The 16,190-nt window shown below is 42.1% G+C and overlaps 1 protein-coding gene across 6 annotated transcripts; it reads left to right on the forward strand.

The window, feature by feature from the left end:
- Window positions 1–373: 373 nt before the first annotated feature.
- Window positions 374–15,207, forward strand: LOC109865594 (sesquipedalian-1). 6 transcript variants are annotated; one of them, XM_031799886.1, is made up of 5 exons: window positions 374–510; window positions 2,653–2,692; window positions 3,230–3,351; window positions 11,121–11,427; window positions 11,863–15,207. In XM_031799886.1, the coding sequence occupies exons 3-5, from the start codon at window positions 3,271–3,273 to the stop codon at window positions 12,291–12,293; spliced, it is 819 nt and encodes a 272-aa protein (XP_031655746.1). In that variant the 5' UTR covers window positions 374–510; window positions 2,653–2,692; window positions 3,230–3,270; the 3' UTR covers window positions 12,294–15,207. The 6 variants fall into 6 exon arrangements, with proteins under 6 accessions (XP_031655746.1, XP_031655747.1, XP_020309481.1 ...); XM_020453893.2 differs by lacking the exon at window positions 374–510 and adding an exon at window positions 2,393–2,531; XM_031799887.1 differs by lacking the exon at window positions 2,653–2,692 and having other exon boundaries at window positions 463–510.
- The last annotated feature ends 983 nt before the right edge of the window (window positions 15,208–16,190 follow it).

Raw genomic sequence — 16,190 nt, forward strand, 5'->3', positions numbered from 1 at the left:
TGCCTAAGGCATGTCATATTTTTGTTATAACCTACCTGGAAGCCCGGAGTGGTATACCAAAATGTATGGATATACTGACATGTCTTTCCACCCTAACAATGGAAGTCGTTCACAAAGCAGCACGGTGGGCTGTCTAGCTCCTGCCTATCCTTTTGAATTGGTGGATACAGCTCATTATTGTAATCCATTTTTTAATATTCGATTTGGTTTGTTGACATCAACGGCCAGTATTCAATGGAGAGAGATGCTATGCTACTAGCCTCATGACATGAATATGCTTGATTAAAAACATGTCAGTATTATGAAACTTCTTGCTTGGTGGGCGAAAAAACAACTCCTGCTAGAGAGAGAGAGATTTTCCTCCGATTTGGGCGTCTCTTCCTCTTCGGATATAACTACGAATGAAGCTGGATCGACTCATGGTTTTCTTAAACTAGTCAGGGGTGTAATCATTACGCTGTTTCTGTTTTGCAAACGGAAAACTCAAGACTTCCTATTCAACCAATTCCGGTAGGTCCCGCCCCGTTTTGTTTGCTTCCGTTTGGTTCTTACGCTAGATGGTTTCCGTAATGACGGTGGATATTGATCGCCTGCCTACTGTTAACTCTAGACGGTTTATAACTGCGTGTGCATGTCGAACTCTTCATTGAGAATGCCGAATCAGATACATTTTCATTTGTGCCGAAATTAAATTAAGGTTAGCTTGCAAATTCAGCAGGCTTATGGTGTGAAAAGTCTTAGAAGTGCGGTCTTTATTTTATTATCGTTAATGCCGGTTTTGGTGTGCGTATTAATGCATGAGCACCTTTCCCCCCTCTCCTATCGATACAATGCGATACAATAATTGTATTCATTCATACAAAAGGTTCTAACGTGTGACATTTTAAATGCATTCTGTCATTACTACATTTGATAGGTATTAACATAACCATTTAACACAAACATTGGATTAGAATATTTAATCCGTCATTTTCCTCAAATGAAGGGGATGATGACGCAACCTTTCAGAATAAATTGCGTTCGCCTGACCCGGAGCAGGCTAGTATAGGGCTCAGGTGTGTTGAGTTGAGTCAATCATTGAACTGATCAATTAGCTCAGTTGGTCTGGTGGCTAGTTGGGACAAAACAGGAACAGGGTTATTTTAGTGTTCATCTCAGAATGTCATGCTCTAACGTTATAGTCGTCATAAAGATAGGCCTACCTCATGTTACAAAATAGCACTAGTCTTAGAGTGGGGAATTGTGCAACTCTTAGGCTGTGTTTACACAGGCAGCCCAATTCTGTTCTTTTGCTCAAATAGTGGAAAAAAATCAACATTGGACTGCCTGTGTAAACACAGCCTTATGGTGTTTGGTGTTCAGTCACTACTCAGACAATGAAATGGACACATGATAAGCATGTGCCTTTACTTTATTACAAACTCGTGAGGATAGTACATGGCAGTTAACACTGCATGGAATTAATTCCCATGACTGTTTCTGCAATCAACATTAACATAAGCAGTTTCATCTAAGTAACTTTAATTGTGTGCATTTGAGGCAATTGCAACACATTCAGAAACTATCACAAATCATTAACTTAATTGATCAGTTCAAAGAATAAACACCTAGTATGATTTCATAGGCTACAACAAGATTGTATGGGGGTTGATGAGATTTGCATAAACCAACAGAGAAGACAATGGGGTATACATCCCCATGACAAAGGAGTCCCTTATCAACATGACCTCAGATCTAGTGTGACCTGACATTGAATACAGTTCATTCAATCCAATGCTGGCTTCAGTGGAGAAAAAATTACCCAATGGTCATACTTGAGTGAAAGTAAAGATGCCTTAATAAAATCAAATTACTCAAGTAAAGTGAGTCACCCAGTAAAATACTACTTCAGTAAAAAGTATCTGGTTTTAAAATGTACTTATGTGTGGTGGTGGAAAAAGTACTCAATTGTCACACTTGAGTAAAAGTAATACATAAAATTTAAGCAAACCAGATTGCAACATTTTATTTTTTTACAGACAGATAAGGACACACTTCCAACACACACTTTACAAGCCCAATATTTGTGTTTAGTGATTGCGCCAGATCTGAAGCAGTAGGGATGACCGCATTATATTGATAGGTGTGTGAATTGGTCCATATTGCTGTCCTGCCAGAGCATTCCAAATGTAAGAGGTACTTTTGGGTAGAAGGGAAATTGTATGGGAGTAAAAGGTATATATTTTCGTTAGCAATGTAGTGGAGTAAAAGTTGTAAAAAAATACATATAGTAAAGTATAGATACCCCAAAGAACGATTTAAGAAGTACTTTAAAGTATTTTTACTTATTAAGAACTTTACACCACTGGCTTTATCAGCATACAGTTGAGGGGCGTGGGCCCATGTTACCTATGAGGCGCTGACGTGGACGATGTGCTCATTTGAGCGCTCACCTTAGTTACCAGGAAGTGTTTGACAACACCCAGGGAGCTGGTGGGACGGTTTTGTCTAGAAGGGATACCGTTTATGTCACAATGGACTTTTCGTAGCAGGTTAGGATAATTAACGTAACAGATTATGAGAGTTAGGTTAAGGTTAAGAAAAGAGTTAGGGTTAGCTAAAATGCAACATTTTATTTTTACATTAATTTGACAACACGTGTATCCTCTCTAGCCAATACCTGGTGAGCCTTCACACGTTATTCTACAGAGAGGTGAGTAAAAACAACCCCATTTACCCTATGCTCTTTTACTAGGCAGACACATGTGTACCTCTCGATGAAGAGAAGTAGCCTACGACTTTTTAGCCCAATTATATTACCAAACTTCCATTTGCCTTTATTTTACAAATGCGGAAGCAGATACGTTAAGGGGATTTCTCATGATGAACGCTACAGTAGCCTATGCGTTTTTGTTTTACGGATCCCCATAGCTGCAACAAAGCATTACAATTGTATATAATAATTACGGATTGTGAACGGTAGCTAAACAATCGACCGAATTAATTTGCGCATATTGAATAAGCCTAATATTTGTAAAGATGCGTAATTTCACCATCACAGCAATGAAGTATGCAAACGTTGTATTACTATCTCAAAGTTCAAACGCATATGGCGTTAAATCATTAGACAACCAAATCATTTGATAATTAAAAAACATTCGAATATTTTTTTCCAAGGTAAACTCCGCAGTGAGAGAATGTGCTTCAGTGATGTGGTGGGTGCCCTACTAACTTCCTTGTTCTTATTTAGCCCAACTCCAGCTACTCCTATGGTAAAAGCATGGTGTTGAGATGAAGATTACCGGGAAGATCCTCACTCATTTTCAGTCGTGCAGCTCACCCGTCGACAAAGAAGGATACCTGTATAAAAAGGTAACCCGATAACACGCCTTTCCTCATGTCTTGCAGACTAACTTGTATATTCTATAATTTCAGCTATCACAATCATTTGCTTGTCATCCTTGCCTTTTAATTGCAGATTGACTAAATGAGGTGTATCAAATGCCCATTCAAAGCCAATGGTGAAGTCAGGGCAAAACGAAGTGACTTAATTTATTTTAATTTTATTTAACCTTTATTTAACTGGGCAAGTCAGTTAAGAACAAATTCTTATTTACAATGACTGCCTACCAAAAGGCTAAAGGCCTCCTGTGGTGACGGGGCCTGGGATTAGAAAAAATAAATAAATACAATATAAATAGAGGACAAAACACACATCACGACAAGAGAGACAACACTACATAGAGACATAAGACAACAACATAGTAAGGCAGCAACACATTACAACAACATGGTTGCAACTTAACATGGTAGCAGCACAAAACATGGTACAAACATTATTGGGCACAGACAACAGCACAAAGACCAAGAAGGTAGAGACAACAATACATCACACAAAGCAGCCACAACTGTCAGTAAGAGTGTCCATGATTGAGTCTTTGAATGAAGAGATTGAGATAAAACGGTCCAGTTTGAGTGTTTGTTGCAGCTCGTTCCAGTCGCAGCTGCAGCAAACTGAAAAGAGGAGTGACCCAGGGATGTGTGCTTTGGGGACCTTTAACATAATGTGACTGGCAGAACGGGTTTATGTAGAGGATGAGGACTGCAGTAGCTATCTCAAATAGGGGGGAGTGATGCATAAGACGGTTTTATAAATAAGCATCAACCAGTGGGTCTTGCGACGGGTATACAGAGATGACCAGTTTACAGAGGAGTATAGAGTGCAGTGATGTGTCCTATAAGGAGTGGTGGCAAATCTGATGGCCGAATGGTAAAGAACATCTAGCCGCTCGAGAGCACCCTTACCTGCCCATCTATACATTTTGTCTCTGTAGTCTAGCATGGGTAGGATGGTCATCTGAATCAGGGTTAGTTTGTCAGCTGGGGTGATAGAGGAAACCAAGTCTAGATTTAACTTTAGGTAGCTGCCAAAAATAAAGGAAACGCCATGACTTAATATGGCGTTGGGCCAGCACGAGCCAGAAAATCTTCAATGCACCGTGGCATAGATTCCACAAGTGTCTCAAACTCTTACTCTTACATCATTTGGTGTTTTGTTGATGGTGGTGGAAACCGCGTCTCAGGCGCCACTCCAGAATCTCCCATAAGTGTTCAATTGGGTTGAGATCTGGTGACTGAGACGACCATGGCATATGGTTTACATCGCTTTCATGCTCATCAAACCATTCAGTGACCACTCAAGCCCTGTGGATAGGGGCATTTGGGAGCATAGCCATGGTAGCCAAAATAATGGCCTGCCCTGCATTTCTATACATGACCCTAAGCATGATGAAATGTTAGGGCAGGTGTGCTCAGAGATGGGGAAACAATGGAATATGATAGCACATCAGGAGAAGATGCAGCGTTCGTTGGCTTCTACCGGAAGGATCCAAGGATGTTACATGTAAAGAAGGTGGACTTTGTGATAAAAAATAAATAAATGTAACGGTGATCATTGGCACGGCTAAAGTGGAGGGAAAGTCCAAGAAGATGGACATTATTGGGGATGCAGCAGAGTGGTTCCTGGAACTAAAAGATTTATCAGGGAAGGAGTTAAATGAGATGCTTTCACAAGCAGTGATGCCAGAGAGGAAGAGGCGAAGCGAGAGGGATAACTGTGTCCACAATCTGTCTTCTCCAGCAGGTGGCTTTTTTTCACTCACGAAGCAAGGACTTTTTGTATGGAGGTCAGTGTCGAATTATATATACGTGTGGCTTATTTGATCAATTAGAAGTTTCGTAATGATTAGGTTGTTAAGAGTGTATTGATCTAAGTTGGACACGTGACATCCTGGTAACTTTGAGGAAAAACTACTTCATATCAGAGTTGTGCCTGGTCGTCACTAGTTGCCACAGTCATAAAGTCCACCTATTTCTACAATTTAACTTCTTAAAATGTGTTATGCCTAACCTTAACCTTTTAATTGAAACCAAAAAGCAAATTTAATTTGTTTTTTAAATAGATTTTTTTACAATATAGCCAATTTGGACTTTCTGGCTGTGGTAGCTAGTGGAAACCGTTGTGCCTGTTGTTCACACGTGTCTGCCCTCTCATGGGCTAGAATGGTCCCACCTGATCTTGCCTCCTCCCAACAACCTTCCATTTTTAAAGACAATTTATTTTCATTGTTAGTGGCCATTATTCACCTTTATTTAACCAAGTAGGCCAGTTGAGAACAAGTTATCATTTACAACTGTGACCTGGCTAAGATAAAGCAAAAGCAGTGCGACGACAACAACACAGAGTTACACATAAACAAATGCACAGTCAATAACACAATAGAAAAATCTATGTACAGTGTGTGCAGATGTAGGGAGGTAAGGCAATAAATAGGCCATAGAGGCAAAATAATTACAACTTAGCATTAACACTGGTGATCAATGTGCAGATGATGATGATCAAGTAGAGATACTGGGGTGCAAAAGAGCAAGAGTATAGATAACAATATGGGGATGAGGCAGTTGGCTGTGCTGTGTACAGGTGCAGTGATCGGTAAGCTGCTCTGGCAGCTGATGCTTAAAGTTAGAGAGGGCGATATAAGACTCCAGCTTCAGTGATTTTTGCAATTGGTTCCAGTCATTGGCAGCAGAGAACTGGAAGGAAAGGCGGCCAAAGGAAGTTTGGCTTTGGGGATGACCAGTGAAATATACCTGCTGGAGCGTATGCTACGTGTGGGTGTTGCTATTTGTACCAGTGATCTGAGGTAAGATGGGGTTTTACTTAGCATAGACTTATAGATGACCTGGAGCCAGTGGGTTTGGCAATGAGTATGTAGTGAGGGCCAGCCAACGAGAGCATACAGGTCACAGTGGTGGGTAGTGTATGGGGCTTACATTCCATTACAAATTACAAATTACATTGCCAAAGTCTAGGATCGGTAGGATAGTCAGTTTTATGAGGGTGTGTTTGGCAGCATGAGTGAAGGAGGCTTTGTTGCAAAATAGGAAGCCAATTCTAGATTTAATTTTGGATTGGAGATGCTTAATGTGAGTCTGAAAGGAGAGAGAACAGTCTAAGCGGACACCTAGGTATTTGTAGTTGTCCACATATTCTAAGTCAGAACCGTCCAAAGTAGTGATACTAGTCGGGTGGGAGGGTGCGGGCAGCAATCGGTTGAAGAGCATGCACTTAGTTTTACTTGCATTTAAAAGCAGTTGGAGGCCTCGGAAGGAGTGTTGTATGGCATTGAAGCTTGTTTGGAGGTTTGTTAGCACAGTGTCCAAAGAAGGGCCAGATGTATACAGAATGGTGTTGTTTGCGTAGAGGTGGATCAGAGAATCACCAGCAGCAAGAGCGACATCATTGGTATATACAGAGAAAAGAGTCTTCCCGAGAATTGAACCCTGTGGCACCCCCATAGACTGCCAGAGGTCCGGACAACGGGGCCCTCCGATTTGACACACTGAACTCTATCTGAGAAGTAGTTCGTGAACCAGGCGAGGCTGTCATTAGAGAAACCAAGGCTACTGAGTCTGCCGATAAGAATACAGTGATTGACAGAGTCGAAAGCCAGGTCGATGAAGACGGCAGCACAGTACACAGTCTTTTATCGATGGCGGTTATGATATCGTTTAGGACCTTGAGCGTGGCTGAGGTGCACCCATGACCAGCTCGGAAACCAGATTGCATAGTGGAGAAGATTGCATAGTGTACGGTGGGATTCGAAATGGTTGGTGATTTGTTTGTTAACTTGGCAGCGCAGGATGGAAATAGATCTAACAGTTTGGGTCTAGAGGGGGATGACCGCAGCAGCTTTCTAATCTTTGGGCATCTCAGACGATGCGAAAGAGAGGTTGAATAGGCTAGTAATAGGGGTTGCAACAATTTCAGCAGATACTTTTAGAGAGTCCAGATTGTCTAGCCCAGCTGATTTGTAGGGATCCAGAATTTGCAGCTCTTTCTGAACATCAGCTGTCTGGATTTGGATGATGGAGAAGCGGGGGGGCTTGGGCAAGTTACTGCAGGGGGTGTTGAGATGATGGCCGGGGTAGCCAGGTGGAAAGCATGGCCAGCCGTAGAAAAATGCTTATTGAAATGATTGATTATCGTAGATTTATCGGTGCTGACAATGTTTCCTATCCTCAGTGCAGTGGGAAGCTGGGAGGAGGTGCTCTTATTCTCTGTGGACTTTAGTGTCCCAGAACTTCTTGGAATTGGTGCTACAGGATGCAAATTTCTGTTTGAAAAAGCTAGCTTTAGCTGTCCTAACTGACAGAGTATTTTGGTTCCTGACTAACCTGAAAAGTTGCATATCGCCGGGGCTATTCAATGCTAATACAGAACGCCACAGGATGATTTTATGCTTGTCAAGGGCAGTCAAGTCTGGGGTGAACCAAGGGCTATATCTGTTCTTCAACATTTTTTTGAATGGAGCATGCTTATTTAAGATGGTGAGGAAAGCACTTTTTTAAAGAGCAACCAGGCATCCTCTACTGATGGGATGAGGTCAATATCCCTCCAGGATACCCAGGCCAGGTCGATTAGAAAGGCCTGCTCGCTGGAGTGTTTGACAGTGATGAGGGGTGGTTGTTTGACCGCGGACCCATTATGCACGCAGGCAATGATCGCTGAGATCCTGGTTGAAGACAGCAGAGGTGTATTTAGAGGGCAAGTTGGTCAGGATGATATCTAAGAGGGTGCCTGCACATGGTTATGGATTTAGGGTTGTACCTGGTAGGTTCCTTGATAATTTGCGTGAGATTGAGGGCTTCTAGCTTAGATTGTAGGACGGCCGGGGTATTAAGCATGTCCCAACTCTGAAGATAGATGGGAGGCAATCAATTCCCATATGGTGTCCAAGGCACAGCTGGGGGCTGAAGGGGATCTATAACAAGCAGCAACGGTGAGAGAATTGCTTCTGGAAAGGTGGATTTTTAAAAGTAGAAGCTTGAATTCTTTGGGCACAGACCTGGATAGTATGACAGAACTCTGCAGGCTCTCTCTGCAGTAGAGGAATGGAAAAGATGTGTGTTTTTGAACGATGCACCATTCTACCTGGCTGATAATGGGGCCATACTTGCAGACAAAAGCAACCATTTACATTTAAACAGTTTCTCCGGCTCAAAATGCATATCAGACAGGCCCATTAAACTTGCGGGGGGTGGATCTGACTCCACCAATAATATACCATGATGAATTTGATGGATAGGAAATGATTTCATAACAAACCCTTAATTCTGTGAGCGAACTTGTAACAAAGTACAGTCACATTTTAACATGGTAAATTCATAAGCACAAATATTTATTTTATAGAACATGAGATTTACGACTGTCTTCACGACTGTCTTGGTGTGTTTGGACCATAATAGTTTGTTGGTGACGAGGACACCAAGGAACTTGGTTGAAACATGTAGGTATTACAGACTCGGTCAGGGAGAGGTTGAAAATGTCAGTGAAGACATGTGCCAGTTGATCCGCACATGCTCTGAGTACGTGTCCTGCTAAGCCGTCTGGCCCCTCGGCCTTGTGAATGTTGACCGGTTTAAAGGTCTTGCTCACAACGGCTATGGACAGCGTGATCACAGTCGTCCGGCACAGCTGGTGCTCTCATGCATGCTTCAGTGTTGCTTGCCTCGAAGTGAGCATTAAAGGCATTTAGCTCGTCTGGTAAGCTCGCGTCACTGGGCAGCTCTTGGCCGGGTTTCCCTTTGTAGTCCGTGATAGTTTGCACGCCCTGTCATATCTGACGAGTGTCAGAGCCGGTGTAGTAGGTTCAATCTTAGTCCTGTATTGATGCATTGCCAGTTTGATGGTTCATCTGAGGGCATAGCAGGATTTCTTATTAGCATCTGGATTAGTGTCCCGCTTCTTGAAAGCGGCAGCTCTTTGACTTTTGCTCGGTGCAGATTTTTCCTGTAATCCATGGCTTCTGGTTTGGATCTGTACCTACGGTCACTGTGGGGACGACGTTGTCGATGCGCTTATTGTTGAAGCCGGTGACTGATATGATGTACTCCTCAATGCCATTGGATGAATCCCGGAACATATTCCAGTCTGGGCTAGCAAAACAGTCCTGTAGCGTAGCAACCGTGTCATCTGACCACTTCTGTATTGACCAAGTCACTGGTACTTCCTGCTCTAGTTTTTGCTTGTAAGCAAAAAGGAAGATAGAATTATGGTCAGATTTGCCAAATGGAAGGTTAGGGAGAGCTTTGTATGCATCTCTGTGTGTGGAGTAAAGGTGGTCTAGAGTTGTTTCTTTTGTTTTTTTCTCCCTTCTGGCTGCACATGTGACATTGATAGAAATTAGGTAAAAATGGATTTAAGTTTGACTGCATTAAAGTCCCGGGCTGCTAGGAGCGTAGCTTCTGGATGAGCATTTTCTTGTTTGCTTATGGCCTTATACAACTCGTAGAGTGCGGTCTTAGCATCATTTTTTGATGGTAAATAGACTGCTACAAAAAATATTGTTAACTCCTGGTGGATATTGTGGTCTACAGTTCATCATGAGGTACTATACCTCAAGTGAGGAATACCTTAATATTAGACATCCCGCACCAGCTGTTATTGTCAAATAGAAACACACTTGCACCCGTTTCTAAATATAGAGGGGGGGGAGGCAATTTACGTGCGTGGCTGACACGCATTTTGAGACGGAGAAACCGTTAAGTTAAATGGTTGCTTATGTTCTCAAGTATGGCCCCAACATGACCTGGCGGCACAGATTTATGTATTTATATAGAAAATATGACCGGGGCGGCAGGTAGCCAGCCTAGCGGTTAGAGAGATGAGCCGGCAACAGGACAGTTGCCAGTTCGAATCCTGGGTGTGCTTCTACACCTGCATTGCTTGCTGTTTGGGGTTTTAGGCTGGGTTTCTGTATAGCACTTTGAGATATCAGCTGATGTACGAAGGGCTATATAAATAAATTTGATTTGTGTGTCTGGAAAAATCTGTCTGGAAGTGAGCTGGCAACCAGAAGGCATTGGAAAACCTTCCTGGTTTTTGTGGTTGAATCTGTGTTTAAAATTCACTGCTTGACTGAGGTGCCTTACAATTATCTGTATGTGTGGGGTACAGAACTGAGGTAGTCATAGAAAAAAATCATGTTAAACACTATTATTACACACAGTGAGACCATGCAACTTATGTGATTTGTTAAGCACATTTTTACTCCTGACCTTCTTATGAGTAGGCCAGTGACACACAATCTCAATTTAATCCATTTAAAATTCAGGCTGTAACCCAACAAAATGTGGAAAAAGTGAGGTACTTTTCTGAAGTCACTGTTTTAGGAGCGGTGGGATAAAGTAGAAGTGCAATTTTTGACGGGCCATGACCCAGTGCACTCCGGTTCAGCCTAGTCGAAACCCCCTCAGTGACAATTGACCAATAAACTGCACAGGCGCACGTATTTGACTGTAGGCTGTAGGCTGAGCTTGCAACGGGAAGAGTGCAACGGGAAGAGTTTTTGGTATTTTTTATATGATAAAGATATTTTTTGATACAGTACTAATGCCAGATATGTAAAATGTTCTCTCCCGAGCACATCCATTTGTGCTAGATTTAAGGAAAATCATATTATGTACATATTTATTTTGAATTCAGAATGATTCAACTATTTGATACTGACATCAGACCTGTTGAACTGTGAACAACAGATTGTTTTTGACAAAACATCCCATTGTACCATTATATACAGGGTGAGAGAAACACTTCCTATCAGAAGCGCTGGTTCATGCTGAAGGCAAACCTGCTCTTCTACAAGGACCGGCCCAACCACCGCGACCTGCTTGGCGTCATTGTTTTGGAGGGCTGCTCAGTGCAGCTGTGCGAGTCTGAGGAGCAGTTTGCCTTTTCGCTGGTGTGGAGCGGTGAACCGGGCCTGCGCACCTACAAGCTAGCCGCAGAGGACCAGCCCAGCCAGGAGAGCTGGATCAGGGCCCTGCTGTCGGCCAACCACGGCTACCTGGCCACGCTGGTCATGGATCTGGAGAAACAGTACAAAGGTGAATGGGTGCAGGATTTTGTTCCATGCCAGCACTAGGCAAGCTAGATAATTGGGAGTAGATACATCAACAAGGTGTTTGCCTGGTCATGAGAGTAGCTGGAAAACAAGTGGTCAAGCTTGGTCGTTGAGAGCTAGTAGGTAAATAACCGGATTCAATTCGATTTAGTTCAAACAAGTGTTTTAGTGCTTGGCTGGAATAAAACTCTGCACGTCCTAAATATCTACAGGATCAGGATTGGTACCCGCGTTGAAATGTACTTATGAGTTAGTGGTTCCCTCTACTTATACACGTGATGGTTTTACATATGCAAAGCACCTTCATCAATGTTCAGCTGTGTTTGATGAAAAAGTGTCCATGAATGGTGTTTGATTAAAAAGTGTCCATGAATGTCCAAGCACCTTTTTTCTTAGTCACTCCTTCCTCCTTCCACAGAGGCCATGAAAGCATTTCCTGGTGACCCATCCCAGCAGTCTACACTTGCTGGCCCAAACACAGAGAGGCCAACTCAGTCGCTGATTTGGCTGAACTCTGGGACCGCGGCCCTTTCACAGTACCTAGGGCCAAGTGTGGGAGCCGGGCATAACTTTAGCACAAATGAAATGCTACAAGTTCCTCCCATTTCCTCTAAACCAACCAATAAGAGGTCTCCAAAACTCTGGCCCAAGAGAAATGCAAATGTTGTACCTATTAATGTCCCATCCCCGCCCCAAGGGGAGTGGTCAGTGACTGGGTCAGGACCCAAGGTGGAATTTAGCGAACTACACGAGGACTTTGGCAAGGAGGTGAAGGAGCTGATTGCTGATTGGTTGAGACGGGGACAGAAAGATGTAATTCAGGAAGAAGACTTAATTGATTTTGGTTGATTCAGCATGGTATGTCACTATAAGCATGTAAACAGTCCATACCAAAGGAGTCTGTACCAATTGCAATAATGGATGCCAACATGAATTAATATTTGTGAATGTAAGAAAATATATAATGATTATTTTAAAATAAATGTTTTTTAGACAGTTTTCCTCTTCCCCAATCATTTGAATTAATATCTATGATTTAAAAGGCAATCATTTATCAAGTTCTTCTCCCCATTAGAGCCAATAAGCTACAATATTATTACATGTAATGCTGTAATAATACAGCTATTGCATTCAATAGATAATACATGCAATTGATTTGTGAGTTTGAGTTGTCTTCACATTGGTTGAAATTCACTTAAGTCAGCATGATTCCAAAAATAGTCTAGTTTAGTCAACACAGCAACTCAACCCACACAAATTATGCAGAGGATATGAAACGCTGTTAGATGCAACCTAAAAATGAATACTGTATGGGAAATTCATTAATCTGGTGCCACTGATAACTGAGCACTCCAACACCCCGCTTGGATGTCCACAAATGTTCCTCTTTGGTGACATGAAATCACTTTTCGCTGGCACTGAGCCCCACGGGACATGTCTGATGTCAGTACTGCTAATGTGCCAAGCGAACTAAACGGTTTGGGGTACTAATTAATATGACCCCACCATCGAAAGCGCTCACGAACACGTAGGCTACATGTTGGTTGTTTTGCTCCACAACACAAGACTCGTCTGAAGGTAACCTGGTACCGGTTTAAAAATGTATTTAAGTATTTTATTGCTCCCCCCAAAAAGGGGTTAAATATGGGTAAAAACAACAGAATATCCAGGGCCTGTATCCACAAAGCATCTCAGAAAAGGTCCTAGGAATCTTGTTAAAACCTGTTTGAAGACTAGCCATAAGACTCGCTGTTTATTATCTATCTATTCATAGTCCTCTTTACCGCTATCTACATGTACAAATGACCTTGACTAAACTGTACCCCTGCACATTGACTCGGTACCGGTACCCCCTGTATATAGCCTCCACATTGACTCGGTACCGGTACCCCCTGTATATAGCCTCCACATTGACTCGGTACCGGTACCCCCTGTATATAGCCTCCACATTGACTCTGTACCGGTACCCCCTGTATATAGCCTCCACATAGACTCGGTACCGGTACCCCCTGTATATAGCCTCCACATTGACTCTGTACCGGTACCCCCTGTATATAGCCTCCACATTGACTCTGTACCGGTATCCCCTGTATATAGCCTCCACATTGACTCGGTACCGGTACCCCCTGTATATAGCCTCCACATTGACTCTGTACCGGTACCCCCTGTATATAGCCTCCACATTGACTCGGTACCGGTATCCCCTGTATAAAGCCTCCACATTGACTCTGTACCGGTACCCCCTGTATATAGCCTCCACATTGACTCGGTACCGGTACCCCCTGTATATAGCCTCCACATTGACTCTGTACCGGTACCCCCTGTATATAGCCTCCACATTGACTCTGTACCGGTACCCCCTGTATATAGCCTCGTTATTTTGTTTTATTTTTTACTTTACTTACAAGCCCATAACACTCTTCCTCGAACTGCATTGTTGGTTAAGAAAATATTTACTAAATTAAGTATTTCACAATAAGGTCTACACCTGTTGTATTTCCGAGTGGCGCAGCAGTCTAATGCATCACTAAAGACCATGGCTCATTCCCAGGCTTATGACTCTCATTGACATAGTTGCAAATAATGGGGAATAACTAATCATGGTCAATGTGACTGTACAACATCTGTTGCAATGGTAAAACATTTGATATAATTTTCGCCTGATATGATAATTTTGCCTACTCAATTATTGCCTAATATGTTGGCTTACATAACCTTTAAAATAAAATTCAATTCTGATAGTTTTTAAACTCACTCATCACTCACATTTAACAATTCTAAATCGCTTTGACACAGTAGGCATCAAGTCACTTTCCAGTAATGTTGCATACAGCGTTGCATCTAGTGTTTTGAATGGTCTATCATTTTCATCGAACACAATCGAAGTTAACATAATCCCAATTTAGGTATATTTTTTAACAATGTGATGTTTCGCTCCAAAGGGATAACTTGAAATAACATGATGTAGGTTATCAAATAATTGAAAGAAAATGTTTATTTATTAGCCTAGTGGTTATATGTATTTAGGCATATGTTAAATAGACCTGTGAAAGCATTGTCAAAAGCTCAAGAGATACTGTTGCATGTAAGTCTCTTGATTTATGGATTGATCATATCGAAATATCAAAACATAATTTGAACAACTCCAAAACAATTGCATGTGGTGTAGGAACCACTGACTCACTGCTTTTTTATAATTAATTATCAAGACACCTGCTTGTAATTCTTAACTGGTTAGGACAGCTCACGTGGTCTCTGTCGACTAGGTGGGTCTCTGAGTTAAGAGGCTTTGTGTATAGCTTACCCATAGCAGTAAGAGTAAAATGTCTGTTCTTACGACCAATTTTCTACTCTGAGAGGCTTTGTGCATGCAGGCTCTGAGCTTTCTTGTATATCTCAGATAAACTACATGATTAAAAGGATGTGGAGACCTGCTCGACGAACATCTCGTTCCAAAATCATGGGCATGAATATGGAGTTGGTCCCCCTTTTGCTGCTATTGCAGTCTCCACTCTACTGGGAAGGTTTTCCACTAGATGTCGGAACATTGCTGTAAGGACTTCTTGCTTCCATTCAGCCACAAGAGCAGGTGAGACCTGTCATTCATGCCAGTTTTGAGACTCACATTTTTAGCATAAAATATATATACATGCCTGTTCTGCATGTTATTTTGGTATTCGTACAAGTCACATTTAAGTTTGCAAATAATGTTTAAAAAAATATGTACAAATTATTGAGTTAATAAAGCCGCATAGAAACATGGTCTCTGTTTTGTTTTCTTGAGTAAGGCAGCTCCAAAATTCAGGTGTTTCAGCCTAGCTCAATGCTTTCTGTGGTGCAGGCGAGCCAGCAGAAAATAGGAGCGTTGTGCCGTGATTGGCTCAGTGTTCTGTCACACATGGGGAAACTGTCACCAGTCCTTAGTAATGGGAGACATCGAAAATTCCAATCCTCTGCGTCCTGCCATATAGTTACATTAGTAGTGCCCTTCCAAGAAGGCTCAAGGTCATTGGCCACAGATTAAATCACATTATACAGTTGAAGTCGGAAGTTTACATACACCTTAGTCAAATACAATTAAACTTTGTTTAAATTCCCTGTCTTAGGTCAGTTAGGATCACAACTTTATTTTAAGAATGTGAATTGTTAGAATAATAGTGTAGAGTGATTAATTTCAGCTTTTATTTCTTTCATCACATTCCCAGTGGGTCAGAAGTTTACATACACTCAATTAGTATTTGGTAGCATTGCCTTTTTAAATGGTTTAACTTAGGTCAAACGGTTCAGGTAGCCTTCCACAAGCTTCCCACAATAAGTTTTGTGAATTTTGGCCCATTCCTCCTGGCAGAGCTGGTGTAACTGAGTCAGGTTTTTAGGCCTCCTTGCTCTCGCACGATTTTTCAGTTCTGCTCACAAATTTTCTATAGGATTGAGGCCAGGGCTTTGTGATGGCCATTCCAATATCTTGACTTTGTTGTCCTTAAGCCATTTTGCCACAACTTTGGAAGTATGCTTGGTGTCATTGTCCACTTGGAAGACCCACTTGTGACAAAGCTTTAACTTCCTGACTGATGTCTTGAGATGTTGCTTCAATATATCCATAATTTTCTTGCCTTATGATGCCATCTATTTTGTGAAGTGCACCAGTCCCTCCTGCAGCAAAGCATGCCCACAACATGATGCTGCCACCCCCGTGCTTCACGATTGGGATGGTGTTCTTCAGCTTGCAAGCATCCCCCTTTTTCC

This window comes from Oncorhynchus kisutch, linkage group LG20, assembly GCF_002021735.2.
Source record: "Oncorhynchus kisutch isolate 150728-3 linkage group LG20, Okis_V2, whole genome shotgun sequence".
In the NCBI taxonomy this organism is placed as follows: domain Eukaryota; kingdom Metazoa; phylum Chordata; class Actinopteri; order Salmoniformes; family Salmonidae; genus Oncorhynchus; species Oncorhynchus kisutch.